This window comes from Mauremys reevesii, linkage group 19 (assembly GCF_016161935.1).
Source record: "Mauremys reevesii isolate NIE-2019 linkage group 19, ASM1616193v1, whole genome shotgun sequence".
NCBI classification, from domain to species: domain Eukaryota; kingdom Metazoa; phylum Chordata; order Testudines; family Geoemydidae; genus Mauremys; species Mauremys reevesii.
The window spans coordinates 21,663,679-21,688,136 of NC_052641.1; the positions used below are offsets into that span (position 1 = coordinate 21,663,679).

The 24,458-nt window shown below is 44.7% G+C and overlaps 1 protein-coding gene across 21 annotated transcripts in view; it reads left to right on the forward strand.

Annotated features, from left to right (window-relative positions):
• LOC120386847 (DAB2 interacting protein) overlaps positions 1-24,458 on the forward strand; it is a 374,907-nt gene that overhangs the window by 119,031 nt on the left and 231,418 nt on the right. For 13 of the 21 annotated variants that reach the window (XR_005589941.1, XR_005589942.1, XR_005589943.1 and 10 more), the window contains one exon: positions 14,948-15,078. The exons of 7 other annotated variants lie outside the window; for them this stretch is intronic. Coding sequence is in view for 10 of the 14 variants with exons in the window: in XM_039506775.1 (XP_039362709.1) it covers positions 15,019-15,078 (60 nt within the window). In the remaining 4 variants the exon portion in view is untranslated. Of the gene's footprint in view, positions 1-6,754; positions 6,964-14,947; positions 15,079-24,458 lie in introns of those variants that run through there. One more of the 21 variants, XM_039506779.1, reaches the window with a different exon arrangement.

Here is a 24,458-nt window from a genome sequence, read left to right on the forward strand (position 1 = left end):
AAGCACTCGGAGAAGTGACCCTGCTCTGTTTTACTGTCTTGGTCATTTTGCAGTTGAAATATCTTTCTGTAAAAGGAGGGAGGAGGGTTGTGTGGCTGCTTTCCCAAAGCCATTTCTTAAAAAGAAGGGTAATTTTGTTGTGTGAGTAAGAAGATATGTCAGAAGTCAGCCTCCTAGGGCCAGATCCTGCTCTCTAAGACACTGGTATGAATCCAGACCAATGCTGGCTTCACTGGCATTAGCCCAGATTTACACCTGCATACCCGAGAGCAGAGTCTGGCCCCAAAAGCTCTAGCTAGGTTGCAGTGTTGTCTGTCTTCACTGACAACACGCTATGCTCAGTAGGGAGGCTCATTTCAGTGTTTTGAATAGTCACTTGGGAAATATTAAGGAAGCTAAATCAGTCCCTGTTTCAGCTTTTCCAATAAGCAGACAGTGTTTTTCTCTTTCCACTGTGTTTCTGTTTTGCCTGGCAGGGAAGAGTGTTTGTTTGCAGACTCACAGGCATGTGGCAGTTCCTTGTTCCCCTTTATTTGTGTCTCATTCACAACCAAAATGTTTTCCTGTCACTTGAGCTGTTGTGACAAATGAGACGTGTTCATTGCTGTAACTAATCCCAGTATGGACTTAGCACCATCACAAGTGTTGGAGCCAGACTGAACTATTTACTGGGGACTTGTAAACAAATTGGGTTGAAGTGGGATGATGATAGCTTCAAATGGGATGGGGTTAGCTCTTTTCTATAGCACTGCTCATCTTTAGCTCTCAGAGCACATTTCAAAGGTGAGTAAGAATTCTCCTCCTCGCCACACGCAGAAACCATGGCACAGAGAGGTGCAGTGACTAGCCTCATGTGACACACAGTAGGTCAGCACCGGAGTGGAGATTGGACTGGGAGAGTCACAGGTTCTGAGTTCTAATGTCCTATACGCTGGTCTGGGCTGGGTAACAGAAGTGCTAGAATGCCATGGGACAGACTGCTTTCTTGAGATTTCTGGCATACTTGGTGGACTTTGATGATGAACAGACAGCGTCATGAAGGGGGGGGAGTTCCAGGCTAGCTTTGCAGGACATAAAAATTAGGATGAGGTGCTGAGTGTTCAGATGCTCGCCATTAGCTGATGTGAATAGATGCAGCTGCACCATAAGATTTTTCAATAGATGGTTCATCAGTTCCCTTTGATTTCTCATTTATAAGGTTCAGGGCTGTAGTAAAATTGTGCTGGCTCTCAGTGGTCTGGGCCACCCGAATTCCCACAGGTCTCTGAAGGAAGACAATGGGTGCGTCACAATGTGGTTTTCTATAGCAGCTGTCGTACAAACTGTGCTTGAACTTTACAGAATTCAATAAAGGCAGCTGGGGAGAGCAAGTTTCCCCTTCCCTCGTACTGAGCTGCAGTGATACTGAGTATCTCGTGCTGCAGCAAGTCACCCTGGTGGAGGGTATCCTCGGGGTGGTAGGTTGTCGTAGGTTCATTAGCACTGTCATCACGTTAGGGGAAGGAGCTAGCCCCAGCAGTCTGCAGTCAGCTGTGGCGTGTGTGCTGTGCAGCAGGCTTGTGCTTTACCATTTGCATCACCCACAGACTTTCGTTCTCTCTCTAGATGCCTTGGAGGCATCGTGGCTGTAGCAAGTGGCTGGGTCAGCAGTGGCACATGCACTGGGGGTTACAGGGTGTATCCGGGGAGTCCTTCGGTGGAGGGGGGGTTGGTTTTGCATTTGGGCAGGAAGCAGTGGGGATCAGCCAGCTGTTACATGTTCCCCAGGAACAGGGAGTTCTCTGCTGGTACCAAATTCCCGCCTTTCCAGCTTGATTCACTCACCATTGTCCACTTTGCTCCACTCCTGGTGCTGGTGCTGGGTGGGCATAGGTGCTGCCACCTGCTGCCAGTTAGCTTCTTATTTCTAAAAAGCTGTAATGAGCGTGTGGGAGCAGGACAGCCTTCAACCCGCGCACTTCAGAGCAACCGGTCTCTTGAAATGAAGAGAAGTTTGTATTTGTCTCTCACTTCCTCCACCAGCTCCCCCTCTAATGCCAGCCCTTTATGCCTCTCCCTTTGCCTTCCTTCCTGATGAGCTGCACTGCTGGGCCCTGGGGCATGGCTCCTGCCTGCCTGCCTGCCTGCCAGCCATATGTGTGGAGTCCAACCCACCATGGAGCCTAGTGAGGCTGTGGTGTGGGAGCAGTGCAAGCTGTGGTGTGGGCTGGAGCTCTTGCTGCTGAAGGGAGGTGTCGGGCACTGGCTAGTGAGGCTGAGATATTAGAAGGTTGCAGAGAACTGAGCTTCTGTTAGGGGTGGAGAGAGAGACGCCAGCACCCCCTCACTCAAATGCTCAGCTGTGCTGTATCCCAAAAAGACTACAGGGACGGAGTTTGCATTTTCTAAGCAAGCGCCTGAGGAATATGGTGGGGGGGGATGACTTCTTAGAGACTAGGAGGCAGGTCCTGGTGCAGCAGGGGCTCTTGTACTGGCAAAGCAGGGTTGACAGCTGTTTGCAAAGGCAGCCAGCTTTCAGTCATCCCAGCCAGATGATAACGTGTGAGAGCAGGTGATCTCTTGCAGCTTCCAGCAGGGACGGGTCTGGTAGCGACTTCAGCAAAGGGTGCTGCTGCTGGCCCTGTGTAAGCAGGGCTGGCACCTCTAGATTCTGGGAAGGGCAACCCCATGCCAAGGCTGGGACGGTCAAGGGAGGAATGGGCTGTTTAGAGTGGTCCAGGTGGGGCATGGGGATGGCGTTGAGTGATGGACAACTTAAACATCATCAGGAAATGTTTCACCATGAGTGAGAGCTCTGCTAGACAGCGGAATAATCTCCCAAAGCAAGTGGTGGGAGGCCCATAGGCTGGATGGCACACTAGGCACTGTGCTATAGGGAACAACCCTGCACTAGTCTGGGTGGGGAATGCACTAGATGTAACCAGTAGGCTGTTCCACCTGCATGCTGTCCCCCAGTGCCACCAATATCATCACTGTTCCTGTGCCTCACTGAGGAGGGGCTGGAAGCGACTCCCTCTAGAGGTCACTTGAGGAACTGCCCCTTCATCATGCCCCTTTCTTCTCCCCGACTCTGAGCAGCCCCCACACTGATGTTGGCACCTGCCTCCTCAGAGGAAATGTCTACTGCAAACAGCAGCATAGAAACGCTGAGTGTAAGGGTATCTCTACACAGTACCTGGGAGTGTGGACAGACACGTGCTAGCTCTGCTTGAGCCAGCAGGCTGAAGACGGCAGTGTAACATGGGCAGCAGCTCTGGCTAGCCTCCAGAGTACAAGCCAGCCTTGATGCCTGGGTACTCACTCACGCTGGCTGGAGCAGAGCTAGCATGTCTGTCCATCTCACCGCAGCTGCGGTGCAGTCGTAACCTAAGCATGACAGGATTCGAACGTGCTTCTCCAGAGAACCCAGCCTGGAGCGTCTCTTAACGGGGTCAGGCATGCTCTGAAGACGGCTGCGTCTCATTACGAATCTGACCTCTGCTTGCATGTGAGAGTGTCTGTGGAGGGCTTTGGGACCAGGTATTTTATCACCATGAGTAGTTCCTGTATTTGGTGACCCTGAGGGATTCCCATTAACTCTCAGTCATGGCCATTTTGAGCCGTGTCATAGAGCCCAGCTTCTCTAAGCCAATAAAGAGAGCTCTCCAGGAATTCCCAGGCTCCCATCTGCTAGAGCGCTGCTCTCCAGAGTTCGCGTCGCTCAGTCTGGTGTCTCTGGCTGGGGACTCGTCACAAGTATGGAAGTGGGTGGTGAGAAGGATTCCCGCTGAGCACAGCCCTTTACCACAACAAGCAGCATCCTTGCCACACTGGGCCAAATTCATCCCCAGCTTCACCCAATGGACCTGACTGAATTTGGGCTTGTGTGCATCTCAGTGTGGCCCGTCTCTTCCATGTAGACTACTGCTTCCCACCCAAAAGGTCTGAACTTGTGCTGCATCCCTGTCTCATCCCCCCGCCACTGCAAAAATAAGCGGTCCAAACTGCCTCCCTTGTGTCCTTCCGGGCCTCTTTGGGTGGCAAGACTGAATGGGATACGAATTCATGGTGTTGGGATCCTTGGCCTTGCTTTGGTCTTCAGTCGTGCACAGAAGCCACTCCTCGCCCTGCGGCTTCCTGCTATAAGAACGTTGTTCCTGAAATGTGTGCGTTACATGTCCATCTTGGCTCATTGCCCTATAGATTGAGGGAGCCACTTTCTACATCAGACCGAGGGCCAGAAGGGTTGTTGGGTAGAGTGAGAACGTTGCCGCCTCCTGCCTCCTTGTCTAACTGGTGCCCACTCTCTAACCTCGTAACCTACAGGATGCCCTTCTGTTCCAGAGAAGGATGTTGTTTGCTGTGGCGCTTGTCTGTGCCACAGTGGCTAAGAGTTCCAGAACTGCATCTCGGCAGTGGTGAGGCTGCATTTCATGCACCAGTGTGCTGCTAACTCCATTCTCTATGTTTGAGGGTTTCCCCTAGCTCCCCCCTGTGGATATGACACACTCATCACAGTTTGGTACCATTAGCAAGCTGTGCTTTGGAGAGGCCCAGAGCTGGAATAGCAGAGCTAGTGGGGAGCTCAGGCTGCCCTGGAAGAGCAGTAGGTTAGCATGAGGGAAGCCAGCACACTTGTGGCCTGCACTGCGCTCAAGCCAGTGCTATTCAATTGCTGTTTAAACGAAAAGGCAAGTTTTTCCCCCCTGTGATTTAATCTGTGTTTGAAGGATGATGTGTCAAATCTCCAGGCTCTGTATGCCACAGGGATCCTGGACAAGCTGCATATATATTAGTTAAAAACCTCCAAAATTCTCTTTTCTTCCTTGGGCCATCTGTTCTGCGTGGAGTTGTGGGTAAATATGTGAGGAATCCTTGCTGGAATTATTATAGCTACCAGGTGATCCATGTAACTGTAGTGGAAGGTTCTTGAGGGTCTGGGGTAAGAGAAGGAAAACTCCCTATAAAAGCAGCACCTGGCTGTAGCACCTGGCACTTTGGTCCCTAGCATCTCTGCCTTTACTTAGAGTCCAGAATAGAGGAACAGGTGTTGGCCAGCAAGTCTTGCAAAAAGATGCAAATTCACTGTCTTTCCATAGTAACTTCATTGTGGAAGCGCTGCTCGTGGTTCCAGAGTTGAGGCTGAGGTGAGTTTTACATTTAATGCATAGATTCAACCACTTTGTTATGCATGACGAATACAACGTGTCCGCCCCAAAATTACAGCAGTTATTAATTGAGTACAGAATTCATTTATATATTTATTTTGGAGAACTGACAAGCAGTTAATCATTTTGTGGGTTAATTTAAGGGACCAGTTTTTTTTGTTTTAATTTTTTCATCTGGATCAGAGTATTTTTTTTATCCCAAATGATCTTTAATAACAGAATAACACAGGTATTTCTCATTGCTATTATTGTTAAAACTCACTGAAATCTTGTGTACAGGCTATATTGAAAGACATTTTTAGGGGTCAGAATAATTTTTCATAACTGAAAGTTTCTTCAGCAGGGACTGATAAATAATGTTCCAGAATCTAAACCAAAGAGTTCCATGTAGATGTGCCCTCTTTCATAATGACTTCCATCTCCCATTGTTCTCAGTGGGACCGAGGCCGCAGGCTGCTTACATTCTCACTGGAAATAGTAGGAAGTCGTGGCCATTTTGAAAGAGGTCACCTTAACTGAGCGCAGTTACATCGAGAACAATGGGAGGTGACAGCCACTTTGACAACAGGTGATTCTTGGTAGCTCTAAATTCTAGAGGACTCCCTCTCTCATTCCTGCTTCCTGATAGCAGAGGTCACAAATGGGAAGAAAGAACCTTCTCAAACGAAGATGGCCTTAAAGAAATGTTTTCGGATGTACCAAAATATTCAGAGATTTAAAACGGAAACAAAAATGCAGGTGCTGCTGCCTCTGTAGATGGATGGGGAAGAACAGTGGGACTGTATGTACCTCACATGAGTGCAGTGTAAAGCCTTCTCTGTGGTAAGATATACCAGCAAATTTCCCTTTGCTTAATTTCATTCTGTTACTCCTAGTTGATCCTTTCTGAAAACATCCCCTGACTTTATTATCCAAGGGCATCGTCTCCTCAGACCTTCTTAGGCCGTTCTGTAACCCCTGCTAGTTATTCCCTCTGCTTCATTTCTTACGTTACTTTCCCCGGTGAACTTAATATGAACTGGATTCTGGATCTCCATCATTTTTACCTTCTGCTGCCCTTCTCTTCTCTTTGCAAACTGCCCCCTTGTCACTGTGGCTTCCTGCAGCAGAACTTTAAACCTTGCCTTCTAAAATGAGAGCCTAACTCGGTGACCCAGTTGCCACCATGTGATAAAAGGCTTAAAAGTGAGCTGACATTGGTGGGAGCTCCCAGACATCAAGTTCTTATTTCATCAGTCCTCTCCCATCCCATCCCTGAATGCCTTGACAATTGTAAGCTGGCTGTGGGCACTGAAGACTTGGCGGCGTTCTCTCCTCTCTCTGGATTGCAGTAGGTCCTTCACGTGAGTCCACTGTCACTGTGTTGTTTGTTTTGTTTCCTGCTGCTATTCTCTGCAGATGACCAGTTGCGCCAAAGCCCCGGGAGTTTCAGAATGTTGTTAGTATAACCTTTCTTTTGAAAGGTTGGTGTTCCTGATGCTTCTGCTTGTGTCAGCTCCTTGGTCTAGATGTCTTGTCTGCTATATATTTATCACAAATGCTTTTCAGACTGCTTCACAAAAAGACTTTTCATTAAATAAGCTTTTTTTCACCTTTTTCCTTTGAAGACTGCTGTGAAGAGACGACTGTCTGATCTTCAACAAAGACCTGTACTTGGCCACACGAAACAGTGAGATCTTGGAAGCTAAGGCCAGCTTCTTTGCTTTCTGCCTTAGCACAGGCTGTTCAACTAAGTATCACTGTAATCTCATGAAAAGGGTCAGAATTCAAAGCCTCGAAGTGCCCTTCCCCGGAAGGACCCACAGTTTGGAGTCTGGTAAGAAGAATCTGTAAATAGCTTCAAACAGAACCCTAAAGGAAAATCCTAAGCAACCCAAGGGGTTAGCTGCTGTATGATCACTAGCATATCATAGAGGTTAAAGTTATCTCTGCCGTCTCCACCAGTCAGTACAGGATTGCTCCTTACAATTGAATTTTCTAGTGCTTTGGTTTAATATTACATGCAAGGTTGCCAGGATAATCTTGGAGAGTTGAAGTCTCAAGGAATTAAAGATTATGTCATGATGAAATCTCCAGGAATTTATGCAACCAAAGTTGGCAACCCTAATTATATGTCCCAAAGGGTGGAACTTCCACAATATTTTGTAGGAAACTTTGCTGCGGCCTAAGGGATCTCACTGTTAAAAAGTTTTGATATTTGACCCAAATTTTCCCTGTTAATTTCTTCTGATTACTCCTAGCTAAACCCATTTGCAATGCCCTGTTAACAATCAATCTAAGATTCTAAGACTACTTGAAGCACTTCATGGGTATGATTTGATTAGATCACCCTAACTGCAGGAGTTTGTGATCAACTTGAAAAGCATGTGTTTTGTGCCATGACTCTCACATGCTCTAATTTGTAGAATTACAGCGAGGGAAGTAATGTTTAGTGGTTAGCACAAGGGCCTTGATGTCAGAATGCCTGGTAAGTGTCTGAACCTAGCCTTTCTCTGTGTAAAGTCAGGTCAGTAGTGGCCTATCTCAGAGGGACATTCCATATATTAACTGATTATGACAAAGAGCTTTGAGATCCAGGGATGAAAAGAGTTAGGTGTGTTCAGCGTATGACCCTTCTGACACATTGCCCCCATACTCACATCTCCCTCCCGACTCTGGTTGCTGAGCCACAGCCTATTCCTCCATTCAAATCCCTCCTGAAAGCTCATGCCTGTTGTGGGGCCAAGGATCAGTAAATCATGTGTAGTCCTTATCGTGATAGGCTATAAAATAGCTATCACAACCCTTAATGGTACACTGGCCTATAGTTAGCTGCCATGTGATTGTTACTTTAGTCCTTCCCTCTCCTTATCCTTTCCCCCTCTGGTGTGTGTCACCCTTACTCTTTGGGTTGCAGCCCGTATTTTAGAGCATAAGCTCCTTAGGGCAGGGACCAAGTCTCTCTGCTAAGCACAGAGCATACGTTTCGGTGCTTTGGATTGCTAAAGAATACTTTGTTATCCAAAGAAGTTAATTCTACAGCAATGTGTAGGAGCTGGAAAGACCCAGTGTGTGGCCCTTCCAAACTGAAAGGTGCCCCCAGGTTTAGCTGGTTTGTTGAGGCAGGTGAGACCTGGAAATGTTTACCACCCTCAGTTTCTGTTTCACCATTGTTCTCTGAGTCCTATCCTACTACATTGGAGAAGACAAGAAGTGATCTCTCCGTTCCGGCACGTCTTCCTCTACCCATGACTAACTCTTACAAAGTGGCACAGCCTGTGCCGTGGGAAGCCAGGTCTAGAGTCAGAGCGGGTATGACGAGGTACTGCTGCTCAACACTCTGCCTGGATTATTTTTACACTTCAAAGCAGCACTAAGCAGATTGTCTCCTTCCTGCAGGACTTCTGGTGGTTCCCGGCAGGAGGTAGCTCAGCAAAACCCCACACCCCAGAATGCTGAGAGCTGGACAGACTTGCAAAAAATTACAAATAGTAGTAAAATGAGGATGGCTGCAACCTGCTCCATCTGGACTGTAAAGATACAGCCTTCAGCAGCTGCAGGGCCCCACAAAAAATGCCTTATCTTGGTCTGAGCAGAAAACCACGCCAGGAGGGCATATGGTATAATGGGAGCTGAGGCCTCCATGGGCCACATCTCCATATTAAAGTGAGGGGGGCTCCTAGCAGTGACCCACAACTCTATGGGGGGGCTGCATTCATCAGCCATCTGTTGATGATTTTGAAACTACATATTACCATCAGGGGATGCAGGGAGAGCTGCAGGGCCTGAAATTACTTTTAACTTCTCTTTTGTTGTAATTGAGTAGAATTAAAGTTGTTGGTGGCCCTTTAAATGATTTGCTCCATGGGCAAGGTAGTGGCATAGCTGGGAGTACAGGCCAGTAATCGTAACATCCACTGACTATTATCCCTCTCACTGTCTTTCAATAAGAGGGCAATCCTCCACCCATGAACCTTTGTTCAACCTTTTAAAAAACCATTGACTAAGCATGTCTTGTGCTTGAGGCCGGGAATCTAGATTTATGGTTTTAAATGTTTTTTCCCAGAGTAGTGTCCTTAAATATCAGGAAAAGGAGAACTTCCTCCTCAGCACATTTTAATAATTTGTGTGAGTAATCTTTGCTTTGTTTTTCAAGTCTGCCCTGTGGCATTTTCCAGCCAAACCCTTTCTCTGGTGGTGTTTCCTTTGGACTTGTTAACAGTGTGGTTGACAGCTGCCCATAGAAAAGATCTGAAAAAGTTTTCGAGCTCTGCTGTTTGCAGGAAATGTTCGCTGGCAGCCCAGGTATTTTTAGATGTGTTCTTGCTGATGCTCTGCAATATTTGTTCAGTACTTAACTGTCCAATACAAAATCAGCACGAGTGAATAGCTTAGGAAGCAGCATATGACAGTGGCGTTTTTTTCTCATGGATTGTTTTTAACATGAAAACAATGAGCATAGAAATCTCAATAGATGTCTAATGAACAAAAATTCAGCATGAATCTAGTGTCCTTGAAAGCAAAGGCTAGCTAGAACTGTGCAGAGGTGGGTATTGCTCGAGCTTCCCTTATGTAACTCTGCTGCTGTTCCTCAGCCTGACCTGCAGCCTCCTTCCCTCTCCAGTTCTAGGGTCTTGCACGCAGCTTTGAGGCACCTGCTGCTGACTTGCAGTAACCCCTTCAGAGCGACGTCAGTGATGCAGAAACATTACAAATCAGCCCATGTGTTCTCCCCGGTGGCTGTAGATTCCTGCTGACTTGGACGTGTGAGGCCAGCCTTTTGGCCTGGTGGCTAGCGAACTCAAAAGCTGGAATTATTGTGGATACCAAGAATGAGTCTCAAGAGAGTTGTGGCTTCTCTGATATATGCATGAGATAACCTCTGTTACTAAGGAGACAACTGTAGCATCTCCCTCTCACCCCTAGGGTGACCAGACAGCAAATGTGAAAAATCGGGACAGGGGGTGGAGGGTAATAGGAGCCTATATAAGAAAAAGACCCAAAAATCAGGACTGTCCCTATAAAATCGGGACATCTGGTCACCCTACCCACCACGCCGAGCAGCGGTGTCTGCATCCCCTGGGATGGAAACTCCTGACTGTCCAGGTGAAGAATGGTAACCAGAGAGCCACAGGTCCACCTACAGTATCCAGTACCTGAAGCTACTGTAAAACATAAAGCCGTGCCCAATATGAAACTCTGCGATGTCGTCAGGCTGCGAGGTATGGAGGTTTTGGGGGCCAGTCATTTTACTTGCCTTTGACAGGCTGAGGGAACTTCTCGGCTCTCTCTTTATTTCGCTTCCCCCCCCCCCCTTCCCTTAACTGACAAGATCTCACTGTTGTTGGGCTTCATTGATTCCTTCCTGGCTGCCCTTTGGTCCTGATGTGTTGACACTGATCTTAAATTTAAAAGAGAGAGCTGTGAAACTAGTGATTTGAGATTTCCAGGGCACGGGGCTTTGATGGAAAGATAAGAGGGGATGGGAGGAAAGGAAAAGAAAGACAGGAACACTACAGGGAATACTCAGCTTGCAGGAGAGGTTTGTGCCGGGCCGCAGAGCCAGCTTGACTTGGCATCCGCTGCTGTCTGTGATTGCATGTAAGGGCTGAGCAGGTGATTGCAGGTCAGACTCTGGGTGCTGGAAGGAAGGAGAATTGGCAGAAGAATCTGGAAACTTGAGGAAGTGGAAAAAACATTGCTTTTCTGGCAGTCTGAGTGTGGGTTATGTGTCCATAAGACGGTCTGTGGTCCAGCCAAGAAATATTAAACCCTGACCAAAGTACCTGCATGTGTAACCAAAATACACCGCTACCTCAATATAACGCCACCCAATATAACACGAATTTGGATATAACGCGGTAAAGCAGTGCTCCCGGGGGGGCTGCGCACTTCGGTGGATCAAAAAAAGTTCAATATAACATAAGATTTTTTGGCTCCCAAGGACAGCATTATATCAAGGTAGCGGTGTACATTTAAAGTAACAGTCCTTTGCTCTTCTGTAGCACCTTTCCTCTGAGGATCACAAAACACTTTATAGGCACTAATTAATTAGGTCTGACAACAGGTAGGTAGGTAGGACTTGGCATTTTACAGGTGGGTGAACCCAGCCAAAGAGATTAAATGAATGGCAAAAAGTCCCACAGGTGGTCAGTGGCAGAGGAAGTTGATAGAATCCAGCAGTTCCCTGTTCTCACCTGAAGGCCACACTCCCTGCCCAGGTCTGGGAGTAGAACCCAGGAGTCCTGACTCAGAGTTCTGTCATCTTACACACTGGTAGTGGAGCAATGCCATTTTTCATGGGCCTTGCGAAGGTAACAGTTGTAGAAATCTGACCATAGCAATTAGTCAATAATTAGCTATTGTGTGGCCCAAACTCTCTTCCCTTGCAGTACTCAGCCATGACATGGAGGAAAAGTCCCTGTGAGACTTGAGGAGCTAGAAGGAAAGTGGGGGAAGTCCTTGTATTTCGATATATGATACCCTGGAAAAATCCTCTGCAGATTCCTGATCAGGATTTGGGCAGTATTGCTATCACGAAAATGTTCAAAACTCATATGTCAGGCGGCAAAAAAATCATGAGCTTGGCTGAAAATGTTTTAGATATTAAAAAAAATACATTTTGGGGTCCTTTTGATGTGTCCTCTGTTTTTTGATCCCTTAGGGCTCATATTTTCTCTATAACCATGTGGGCTGGAAGCGTCTTATTTTGAATAAGATTCTCACCCAATCACATGACTCCAGGAGTTGAGGCTTTAAGAAAAACACCAAATATTGTGGGACTCATGGTAAAATTGCAAGAGTTGGCAACACTACTTAGGAGCATTTCAAGAAATGACTGCTCTGGGCTGTGCCCAGTGCATGCTGGGACAGACATTTGGGAGGTTAGCCAAATGGTGTTAGACACCTGTGCCGTGCCAAAATGTTCAGGAAAGCTGAAAGTTACATACCTCAATACCAGGTCTCTGCTCTGAGTCAAGAAGTGCCCAATAATTGGGGGGAGACACAGCTACACGCTTTCTAAGATTGCTTCTGATCTTCTATGTTTGAGGATGGGGTGGGGTTTTGTTTTTTTTTCCCTCCCATCTCTTGTAACTTCAGTCAGTTCTACATAATAGTATTGCTAAGACAGTCTGGTAATGTCAGGCAGGGAATGACTGGCAGAAGCAGAGTCGCTCCCAGGGAACGCAGATCCTGTTATCTAAAAGCCCTTGTTAATAAAGAAGGAGGGATAGAGCCATGCAGAGAGTCTGGGTTTTCTAAACAGAATTGTTTCCAGAAGAATGTTACACAGAGTGCACTATGAAGCATCAGCAGCTCTTTAACGATCTTTAATGAATTAGAGTAAGTTCATCTTCGTACAGCTCTGGCAGGCAACACAGCTTACACACAGAGCTGTCTTTTACATTTGTGTTGCTCTTGGAAGCCGTTCTCTGTGTTCCCAACACCTTAGGTTATTGCACTGAAGGCATTCTGTAATCCTTTAATTTACTCTTGACTCAACAGAGACCCTGAAACAAGGCTGATCAGTTTCCTTTTGGTTCGTAGTTCTTTTTGCTTTCTGGATCTCAGATGCTGTCTCGGGGTTGTTGCTTGGCTTTCCAACCTGCAGGGGAAAGTTTAAAGGTAGATTTTCATTTAAATCTTACATTTAAAAAAAATGACGATGTGACTGCTCATTTCGTTGTGTTTTGCAATCTAAATACCGGTTCTAAATTAAGCTGTCTCATGAGCCTTTGAAGATCATCATACTCTGAATGAGGCCAGCTTTTTAAAATGGTGCGTTCACCCCAAGTGTAGCACAAACGAGGGCCTGGAAGCCTCATCTCCATACATTCATAAGGAACAAAGCCCATGATAGGCCATCCATAGGAAAGTAAGAGCATTCTTGCCATGTACACATCGTGGAAGTTACATCCCAGAATGACACTGGCCAGGTATGGTTTTTAATAGCCCCCTTAGTTTTATATCCAAGTTTATCTAGAACGACCTACTGGAAGCTTGAACCTGGAATCCAGTTCTGACCGTTGTTTTTCCCATTGCACATGTGTGCACATTCTTCTATTTTAGGCTTGCTCAGGAGTGCTGGCCTGCATATGCTGCTTTGTTATGGGAGGCCTGCTTGTGAGTACTGGGCTTCTGGTGTTGGGTAATTATTTTTGAATGACTGTGGAAGCATTTATTTTGGAAAAACGAGTCCTACTTTGTGAGCAGCGATCAGAGTAGAAGATGACAGGTAAAAGTTTAGACTAATTAACACTGAGGGTTCTTTTCAAGGTAATTTTATTTTTTTCAAGTACTTTGTGCTTCTTTTTCTAGAAGCCAGTCTGCTCTAAGTGCTGGTTTCCTATGTACATCATGTTCTTACACATTGGTTTATGACAGTATTTCTACATGAGTGCGTTTTTCTTAGCATCAGAGGTCAATCCTGAGCTTGTTCTGAAGTATCCAAATGTGGCAGCAGTGGGTGGATTGTTGTAAAATTCGGTGTCTGGACAGAAATTACAAGATACTCCCTAAACTTCCAAGTTGCTATAGTAACAAGCAACAGTCATTCTTCATGATTAAGCAGCGTCCGTCCATGGTAAAAGCAACAAAGAATCCTGTGGCACCTTATAGACTAACAGACGTTCTGCAGCATGAGCTTTCGTGGGTGAATACCCACTTCTTCAGATGCAAGAAGTGGGTATTCAAGTATTCACCCACTTGCATCTGAAGAAGTGGGTATTCACCCACGAAAGCTCATGCTGCAGAACGTCTGTTAGTCTATAAGGTGCCACAGGATTCTTTGTTGCTTTTACAGATCCAGACTAACACGGCTACCCCTCTGATACTTGACGTCCATGGTAACTGAACTAACAGTTTTTAAATGAAAGACTTTTTTTTTCCTTTTGCATCTTTATCAAAGGTTAACATTTATTTACTTTGTGCCATTCGATCAGAGAGAACTGTGGTCTGGCAATTGTGTATAAAATGAGAATGTCCAGTGTTTCCATTTAAATTATATTTGTGCTTCTGGAGCCATCAGGCTGAATTTAGGGTGAATGCCAGGACAATATTTCTACCAGTGAGATGTATTAGATTGTGGATTCATCTCCTCCAGGATATTCTTCACTTCTTGTCCTAAACTGTTTGGGACTGTTACTGTGCTTTGTTAAACAGCTGTCATGCTTCAACTCAGAAGTAACTGCATTTCAGTAGTGAATGATGCATTCTTCATCCTAAAAAAAAATAAATCATAGAATAGAATATCAGGGTTGGAAGGGACCTCAGGAGGTCATCTAGTCCAACCACCCCCTGCTCAAAGCAGGACCAATTCCCAGACAGATTTTTGCCCCAGATCTCTAAATGGCCCCCTCAGGGATTGAACTCACAACCCTGGGTTTAGCAGGCCAATGCTCAAACCACTGAGCTCTCCCTCCCTGCAAGTTGCATTTAGGGATTCGAAGGTTAGAGGGTAGAAGCAACCCACTTCAGTCATCTAAATTAGAATGGGCAAACAGAGAAATATACTGTAGATAATGGTCCTAATAGGAGACACCTATCTTGAGTATCTCTGATTCTAATCAAATGGGTATTTGCATTTGAAGGGAAACAGTAGGTGTCACTAAACTCCAGTGACTGCATTCAATAGTATCACCTATTAGAAGTACACAAAGATACCATGATTACTACAGGCAAATGCTGGCGGGGATGGTTTTAATGGTGCCCATTGTATGCCCTTTTTTGGCATAGCACTAATTATTTCTCCTGGGAAATGTTTTGTTTAGAGACATTTGTGCTCACCTCGTATTTTCTTTCTCCTCTTTCATTGCCACTAGGGATCTTCACTTGAGAACAGGATCTTTGCTGCTTGAAATGTGGTTCTATTCTGAAAAGTGATGGTCTAAAAATGGCATCCTCATATGTGTTTTCAGAGTGTTGTTTGCTGCCTCATGGAGATAAAAGTACAGTAAGTTTCTACTATCTCTTACTCCTGTTAGTACTGCAGAGCTAGAGGAAAGAAGGCAGGGTTCTGATCTACCTGGCATCTCATCAGTAATAATTAACTAAGCCTCATTCCACAGGGCCAAGTTCTGTTCTCATTTCCATCCATGCAGCAACACAGATTTCAAGTTCTGCCCTCGGCTCTAATGAAGACCAAATGGGATTGTGTGGTTGGGACTCAGGTCCCAACATTCTCTGCCAGAATTGGTGGTGAATGAGAGAGAAGGTTAAGAGCCTTTGACACTCAGATTCCAGGTTGAGTTTGTGGACTTTCAGGTAGAACAGTCAGTCATATGTTTTGTTACAAACTGGGCACATTTAGTCCAGAGTCCTGGAAAGGAGATAAACAGGGTGCCCAGGGATGCCGTTTTCATTTGTTTTCAGATTAGCAGTGCCCTTTGAGTTCTGCTACTGATGATACTCTGCCTTGCATTAGCACAACTGAACTGTTTGTCCTGCTTTCTGCTGTGGTGTCATATGTCGTGACTCCATGGAGGGGGCTCCTTTCCATGTTGGCGTTCTTCCACCTCCTGCTTTTTTTTAAATAGTGCCTTCAAATAAATAAATAGAAGTTACACTTCCTAATACCATTAAAGCCCTGATTGTTGAGATAGAAAGTAGGACAAATGTTTTCTTATGTTGAGATGATGCTCTCCATTTTAAGCACCAGAGGATGTAAGGCAGATTGTGAGTGACTAGGAGCCTAATCAGGCAAGGCAATCCTGTTGTGACTTGGAAAGTGGAAATGGTACTGTCTTAGTGACCAGGAGTGGGGGATGTTGTCCTCTAGTGGTTGGCTCACAGTGAAGATAAGAGACCTGCTATTACTCCTAGCTCAAGGGATAGAGCTGTGTGTTTTGGGGAGCTGAAGGTCCAAAGTGCTAGTCCTAGCTTCCTGTATATGTAATGCCTGTTTGCAACAGATGGATTTTTCCAAAAACAGGAGGCAACTGACAATGGATGATCTGTTGTGGCAGTACCTGAAGCCACCCTCTGTATATCTCCCTATAAACCCTCCACCAAACCCCAAATTGTCATTTATCTGTATAATCAGAGTTCCATTGCTGTAGGAGTAATGATCCATGTGACAAATAGGATTCTAATTTCAGAAAGGGAAAGAAACTCTAAGAAAACTGTGATTTTGTTGGTGTGAACTTTCTTAGCACAAAAAAAGGTGCATGTGTGAGAAGAGCAAATATACAGAAAAGGGGAATAAATGGCAGCCAGTATAAATTTGCTATGAAGTGTAGAAAATTGATAATGGAAACTAGATACATCAGGGAAAAATTCATGGCAGGAAGGGCTAAGGACATAAAAAATTTGAAAGTATATTTAAGGGAAAAAGTCTTAGCAATGGTATGGATGGAGAAAATGCCTTACAGCGAGAGACTTAAGTAGTTCAATTTGTTTAGTTTATCTATAAGAAGATGGAGAGGTGACTTGATTACAATATACTGGGTAAAAAAGAACTCTTCAACTTAGCAGAAAAAGGCATAAGAAGAATGAATGGCAGGAAGCTGAAGCAAGACAAATTGCATATAAAAATAAGGTGCACATTTTTTAACAGTGAGAGTGAATAACCATTGGAACAAACTTAACAGAGAAGTGGTGGGTTTCCCATCTCTTGAGGTCTTCAGATCAAAACTTGAAGCCAATCTTGCAGTTGTTTTAGCAAATAGAAATTATTAGGACTGTTGATTAATTTCAGTTAACTTGCACGATTAACTAAAAAAATGAATTGCGATTTAAAAAATGAATTGTGATTTAATCGCAGTTTTAATCACAGTGTTAAACAATACCAACTGACATTTGTTAAATATTTTGGATGTTTTTCTACATTTTTAAATATATTGATTTCAATTACAACACAGAATACAAAGTGTACAGTGCTCACTTTATTATTTATTACAAATATTTGCACTGTAAAAATGGCCAATGGGAGTGCAGAGCCGGTGCTCAGGTGCAGCGTGGTGTCGAAACAGGGAGGCACAAGCTTGCCCTCACTGGGCAGCACCGCCGACGGGACTTTTAACGTCCTAGTTGGCGGTGCTGACCAGAGCGACGACCCAGTGCCTGACATGTTGTGACCCAGTAACCCAAAGTTTGAAAAACACTACTCTAAAGTTTTACATTGTTTGTTTTTGTTTTTGATGAAGTTATTTTTGTGCATAATTCTATGTTCAACTTTCATAATGACAAGATTGCACTACAGTACTTGCGTTTTAGGTGAATTGAAAAATGTTTGTTTTTGTTTTGTTTTTTACAATGCAAAAATATTTAATCAAAAATAACTATAAAGTGACACGGTACACTTTGTATTCTGTGTTGTAAATGAAATCAATATATTTGAAAATTGTAGAAAACATCAAATATTTAAATAAATGTTATTCTATTATTAACAGTGCGATTAATCACGATTCTTTTTTTAATCACTTGACAGCCCTAAAATTTAGACTTTTGTCAAACACAAGTAACTGGGCTCAGTACAGGAATAACTGGGTGATATTTGTGGTATAGTGGAGGTCAGACTAGATGATCTAACTGTCTCTTCTGGCCTTAATCTCTTAGTTGCTTGTAACTAGAATGTTCAGTTTTCCATGTAGCCTAGACAATTTTTCTAAAGATACTTAGACAAGTACTTTATGAAGCAGAAACACTCCTGGAGCAGGTGCAGAGATAGGCATAGTGGGGCTCTGCTGAGTCACATCCCATCTTCCACAGATTAAGCTAATGCTGTTTCTCAGCTGCTCTATTTTATCCCAAGATCACACAGCGTAGGATTGAGGAGCTTTCTGTTAGACCCTCCTCTGCACAATGGGGGAGAACTCAACTCTCAGAATATATATCAATGTACGCAATAGGAGAAGGGATTTGGTACCTCCATAGTTATGGGTATCAGACTGTCACTAAAATGGAGCCACCTCTGGGGTGGAATGAGGCAGCTGTTTGAGTGCACAGCAGAACTGCACATAGGTAACTCATGTTAGATACATGCACTGTCCCCAAGTATGTGTATGAGCATATGTAACAATTGAAATATTCCAGTCTCTGGCTGAACATCCTATAAATACTATTTCCTGGTGCGTGCGTGCTCCGTTTTGTTTTGTTTAATACTTTACTTCAAAAAAAAGAGGGGGTAGTGGGTGGGAGGAGAGAAGTGGTTTCTGGTCTCCTTTTGTTAATGAGGGTCTTCTCATTAAGGAAGAAACCGATTGACTGTGTATTCAAGGGAAACCACTGAAAGCAGCTATAAGCAAAATGCTGTTAAACACCTGGCATAAACAAACTCAAAAAAACAGCAAAATATTTTGCTAATTCCTTTCAGTTATTGCACTCACAGGAGGTGAGTGTAACTGTAGAAAGAACATTTTCAATCGCGTGTGCGTGTGTTCTCTGTTTTAGGAAATTCCATGGAAAAGACTTTAAGTTGTCTCTTGCAGTTGCCGAAGAAGAGTATGAATGCCCTGCTCTGTGGAACTAGCTATTCTCCACCAAGCAAATCAAATCAGATTGTATCCTAAGTGTCCATTATTACATCCTGCTCTCCAGTTTTCCAGAAGTACACTAAAGTTTGTCATCTGACCTGGCCTAGCTAGCTCTGGAAATTAGAGGTTTGCAGGCTATTATTAAAGCTGCATGTACTATGTGAGCTTCAAATCTTCATGTTTGGTCTATTGTGCAGATGGATATGAACAGAGATATGTATGTGACCTCATTTATTTCTCTAATGAAGTGCTGTCAATCGAACATCTGTTTCTTTGCCGTTGAAAACTAAATCTGATGAATCCCACTTGTCAAATATGCATTTATTTATTTATTTTACATTTTGCCAGTGCAGACCTGCTACAGCAGTAGCAGCACATGACAGCAAAAAATGGGCCAGTAATTAAACCATGCAAAGTTTCCTGTCTCTCTCTTGCTATTACATCAGGTACAAAACAAAGAAACAAACTGCCTGAACCTCTCAGTAGTTAACCTTTCTGAACCAGCTGTTTCAGAGCGGGGGACACTTACCAGAGACCGATGAGAATCGTGTTCCTTGGTTTTTTTGCATCTCCAATCTCATTGGGGTTTCCAAGGTGGCACCTAAGCTCAGCAGAATTGTCCCAGCACGGAGGATCAGTTGTAAAAGGAGACTTTATAACACTTAATGCAAGCACCTTACAAACCGGCTTCTCCTTAATGCTCTGAGTGCCTAGGATCCTGGGGGAGTGGGGGAGGGAGGGAGTGGGGATGACCCAGTGGCTTTAACAATGAATAAGAGCTAGAGAGAAGTTGAAGTAAGAACCAGCCTAAACTTCCACCTGAGACAAAATCCTGGACCTATTATAAATTTGAAAAAATTTGATAATTCACACCTCCCTGTTCTTCCATTATCTGTTTAGTTTTCCACTGGTCTCTGTACTTGCCAGTTGCAGCTCAGGTTGGAAGTGAGTAGCCAAAATACTAAACAATGGTACATCCGTGAAATCTTGTGAGATTTCAAGCTCAATCACTCAACTCCCAACGGTTGTAATGAATCAGTAGACTTCAGTGTCAGCCATACTGCAGCCACTAGAGAGCAGTTTTGTCACACATGAGCATGGCTAATATTTCATCCCCCGGCCACTGTGTTACAATGCTTGGCTAATTTATAGATAAAGGCTGGATAAGCATTCAAACTCTATCACTGTCTGACTAGTATATATGTGCCACCACTGCCATATACACTTCTGAAGTGTATGAGACTGCAGCCTTCAGAGGATACAAGCCATGCTACTACTTCAGCTCACAGGGATTCCTTGTCAGCTCCAGTGGAAGAGACTTACGTTTTTAGTACCCTGTTCCCGATGGTACATGCATGCAGTAGAGCTGATGACCATAATATCTCTGTATGCAGCCACGGATTGTAGCTAGCATAAAGGCTCCTTCTTTGTCTTGTCTTGTATTTGTGAACACGTAGTTGTGCTAGTTAAGTGCTTTGAGAAAGCAGCACGTTACCAATTTTGAATCTTTACTGAGATGTTAAGAGTGATGGATGAATCTAATTTAAATCTCCCCAGAGCTGACTTCTTGTTCTCCAAACTCCATGTAGCTTGTCTTTATCATCACATAGGAGAGGGCTGATGTTTCACTTTACTTTATCACCCCTTCCAGTTCGACCAGAATATTAGCAGTCTGCCCTGTTTAGACCCCGACCAAGCTTGAATTTCATCTTGTTCTGATGTATTTTTTAAAGCTGTGCTTCATTCCCATTTCAATGTTACCCTGGGGAAACGGCTTTTGATATGCTGCTAGGAGAAGCTGAATTTGTTCTCTAGGCACCGCATCAGAGCAAGATAAATATACATATTTTACTTTGGAGACTGAGAAATAAAGAGTAAAACAACTCTAATCTACATAGCTTAAAAACACGAGGCAGAGTAAAAGCAGAGTTTTTCTCAAGTGGTTGTGGATGTGTATTCTGCTCTAGCTCAATCGGAATGGAAAGCATCTCTGCAACTGCATCTTGAAGACCAACAGTTACAGAACTGGTAAGTAACCGTTTTGTGTTTTTTTGTTTTTTTTTCCATATTGATGACTGTTGAACCAGTCCAATTTGCATATTACTTTATTTTTTGGTGTCTCCAACATTCTCTTTCCCTGGTGCAGTTCTGACGCTGGGGATCGGGCCGGGGGCTGTGTCTTTCTCTTATACTCAGATCTATTTTCCCCATTTTGTACTTCAGGGAAATGAAGCTGTAGGTTTCCGATCTCCTACTGCTTGGCCCTGCCTAAAGTCCCAACTCTGTCTCATTTCTCTTTTCCCTCTCCTCCTCGCCCCATGGAGTATTCTTCCCTGACACACGGGTGTCTGATCCTCCTCATATTAAATTAAGTTTCAAAACTCACATTGGCCTCAGGTGAGAGTGGAATCTTCCCTCAAATGGCTATCATTAGGCACCAGTAAGCGAGGCAGTGCTTCCTCTTGGGCCATCATCCTAGTCGGTATGAGGTCGTCACTGGTGCAGCACAGCCAGGACTAGTCTGTATTTCCAACCCTGAGTGGCAGTGGGCAGGGAGAGAGATCCTCAGGGGATGGGAAGGACATTGCAACAGGATGTCATGAGTCCCCTTTTTAACCTTAGCAAAGCTTAGCTGCTTCTTCAAGTGCTTGCACATGTCCATTCCGCGTTAGGGGTCTGCACACCCCGCATATGCAGTCGCCGGAAGTTTTCCCCTTAGTGGTACCTGTTGGGTGAGCTCTAGCGCCTCCTGGTGCCACATGCTTATGGTGCGATATAAGGGGACCGGCCAACCCCGCACCCTCTCAGTTCCTTCTTACCGACCTGGAACTGCTCCTTTTGCTTTGGCTGGCAATTCCCAGTGGTTCTCGCTGTTTCTCCATCCCTTTCTTTTCCCTTGCAGCAGGAAACCATTTACTAGAGCTACCTACCTTGCCAAGTGGAAATGTTTCTCCATTTGGTCGCCCAATCAAGGCCTCTCATCCGCTAGGTCACCACTCCAGACTGTGCTGGAGTATCTGCTTCATCTGAAACAGCAAGGCCTAGCTATCTCATCGATTGAAGTGCACCTAGTGGCCAATTCAGCCTTCCACCCTCCAGAGGATGGTCAGTCCGTTTTTTCACATGAAATGGCCATTTGCTTCCTCAAGGGCTTAGAAAGGCTATACCTACAGATCCTGGAACCCATTTCCCTCATGGGACTTCAACCTCTGGCATCATGCCCTCTGCCTTGCTTTTCTGATAGGGATTACCTAGGCCAGGAAGGTCTCAGAAATCCGTGCCCTTACATCAGGACCCCCCCTGTGGTGTTCTTTAAGGACAAGGTACAACTTCACCCCACCCTATGTTCCTCCCAAAGGTGGTTTTGCAGTTTCATAGTAAGCAGGCTATTTTCCTGCCAGTTTTCTTCCCAAAACCACACAAGAATAGGGATAGGGTGACCAGATTTTTGGGTCTTATATAGGCTCCTATTACCCTCCACCCCTTTTCCCAATTTTTCACATTTGCTGTCTGGTCACCCTAAATAGGGAGGAGCAGTGTTTCCACATGCTGGATGTTAGGCATGCCCTAGCTTTCTGTATAGAAAGAGTCAAGCTGTTCTGTAAATCCACACAGCTCTTTGTGGCAGTAGCAGATAGGATGAAAGGCCAACCTGTTTCGGCTCAGAGAATTTCATCCTGGATCACTTCCTGAATTCGCACGTGCTATGAGCAGATGGGTGTCACGCCACCTGCCGTTCTACGACAGTACAAATTTCCTCAGCAGCGTTCCTGGGCGGGTCCCAATCCAGAACATTTGCAGAGTGGTGACCTGGTCATCAGTGCATACTTTTTCTTCCCACTATGCCATCACCCAGCAAACTAGGGTTGATGCAGGATTTGGTAGGGGAGTGTTGCAATCCGCATGTTCATGAACTCTGAGACCACCTCCTAGGGTATTGCTTGGGAGGCACCGAATGTGGAATGGACGTGCAAGCACTTGAAGCAGAAAAGAGAATTATTAACTTTCTGTAACTGTTGTTCTTTGAGATGTATTGCTCATGTCCATTCCATGACCCACCCTCTTACCCCTTTGTTGGAGTTAGCCGGCAAGAAGGAACTGAGTGTGTGTGTGGTCGGACGGTCTCCTTATATGGCATCATGAGTGCGTGGCATCAGAGGGTGTTAGAGTAGACTCAGCGGGTACCACTGAAGGAAAAAATTCCAGCAACTGTGCATGGGGTGCGCGCACACCTCACATGGAATGGACATGTGCAATGCACCTTGCAGAACAACAGTTACAGAAAGGTTAGTAACAGTCTTTGAGTGTGAGAGAGCCTGGCTTTTGTGAAGCTTTTCAGTAATAACATGCCAAATGCAAACTAGAACACAATGCAAATAGGTATCAATAAAATTCTAAGGAACTCCCAAAGCCAATGTGTTTTTATATCCCGTTCTCTCTCCTAATACAGTGCTTTCTCCTTCTGTTTGCTGATGTCTGCCCCACAGCCACTCGTCTGCCCGCTCTCTGTTGGAATTTTTTGTTGCGTTCTTGAGCTATCGGTTACTGTGTTCTTGCGTCAGTTAGCAAAGAAGTTTTAGCTCCCTCTTGTGACACAGATGAATTATTGCAGTGTCATAGCACCGGTCCCTTTGCCCTCTTTTGGGTGATAGCAGGTATTCGTAGCATTTCCACTTTGTAGGGTGCTGGGCTTACAAAACCAGTTAGGAACGAACTCGCTGCCAAAATGGGACAGCCAGTGCCCAGCAAAGGAGAAGAAATAAGGCAAGCAGGTCCCAACTGTAGGCTGCCTATAATAAGAATCTGCATTTGTTGTGAGTGAAAACAGTTCTTCTGCTTGGTGATATTAGAATAGAGGGGTAGCTAGTTGTCAAGATTACTGAGCAGAAACATTGCCTACCTCAGCTATGTGACTAGGATTGAGAGGCAACTCCATGTTTGAGACAAATACCAATATCACACCAGCATACGGAGTATTGTATACTACACAGATCTTTCCTTGTCTTCAGCTGGTATCTTGGTACCTCCGATACCAAGGTAAGGGACACCAGCTGAGTACCCAGACAGATCTGTGAACATGCCCAGGGCACTAGGTGTGCGGGGCAGTGTTACTTTAGTTCCCTGTAACAATAATTGGCTGAGTGTCCGTATAAATGAGGGTGTCAGACAATGGCCCAACTTCGTTCTTGTTGTCCTATCGGAATGGTTATGTGAAAGGTGCACTTTTTTAAAAGGCATAGTGCTGCAAAATGCATCATTGATTCTCATCCTTTCACTATATTTTCAGAATGTGAAAGACTAAACCTCTTGGTGAGGCATTCAGTGAACTGGGAGTGAGATGCCAACTGCAGCATAGAAGAGAGCCAAGATTATAGGCTCTGAGCTCATTGTGCTTTACAAAAGGCTATTTTACATCGTACAATGCCCAGAGGGGAAAAAGAAATAATTTTATTCTAATATGAAAAAGTGGCAGTGAACTTTCTAGGAAAGGCTTTAGTTATCCCTGGGAATATCCATTCTGGATGTTCATTAGCAGCAACTTCAGCTAAATCTAATTTTCAAGGGGAGTCCTTAACTGATCTAAACTACAATGATTTTCAACCATTTTATATAAAAATCGATATTACTGCCCAATTAAGGGTTCAACTTGTAGATCTCTAGGGGGTCGGGCAAGGAAACTCACCTTGCATCTGTACAGTATTTCTAGTCCTGAATATCCAGTTTAGAAATCATGATTGAAACGGGCAGATCTTGATAACAGCATGTTTTGAAATCCTTCATGAGCTCTTAGTTGATTCTTATCATTAGAGTTAAGACATTTTGTGCGTCTCTGCCTCCCATATGAAATTATTCCCGAATC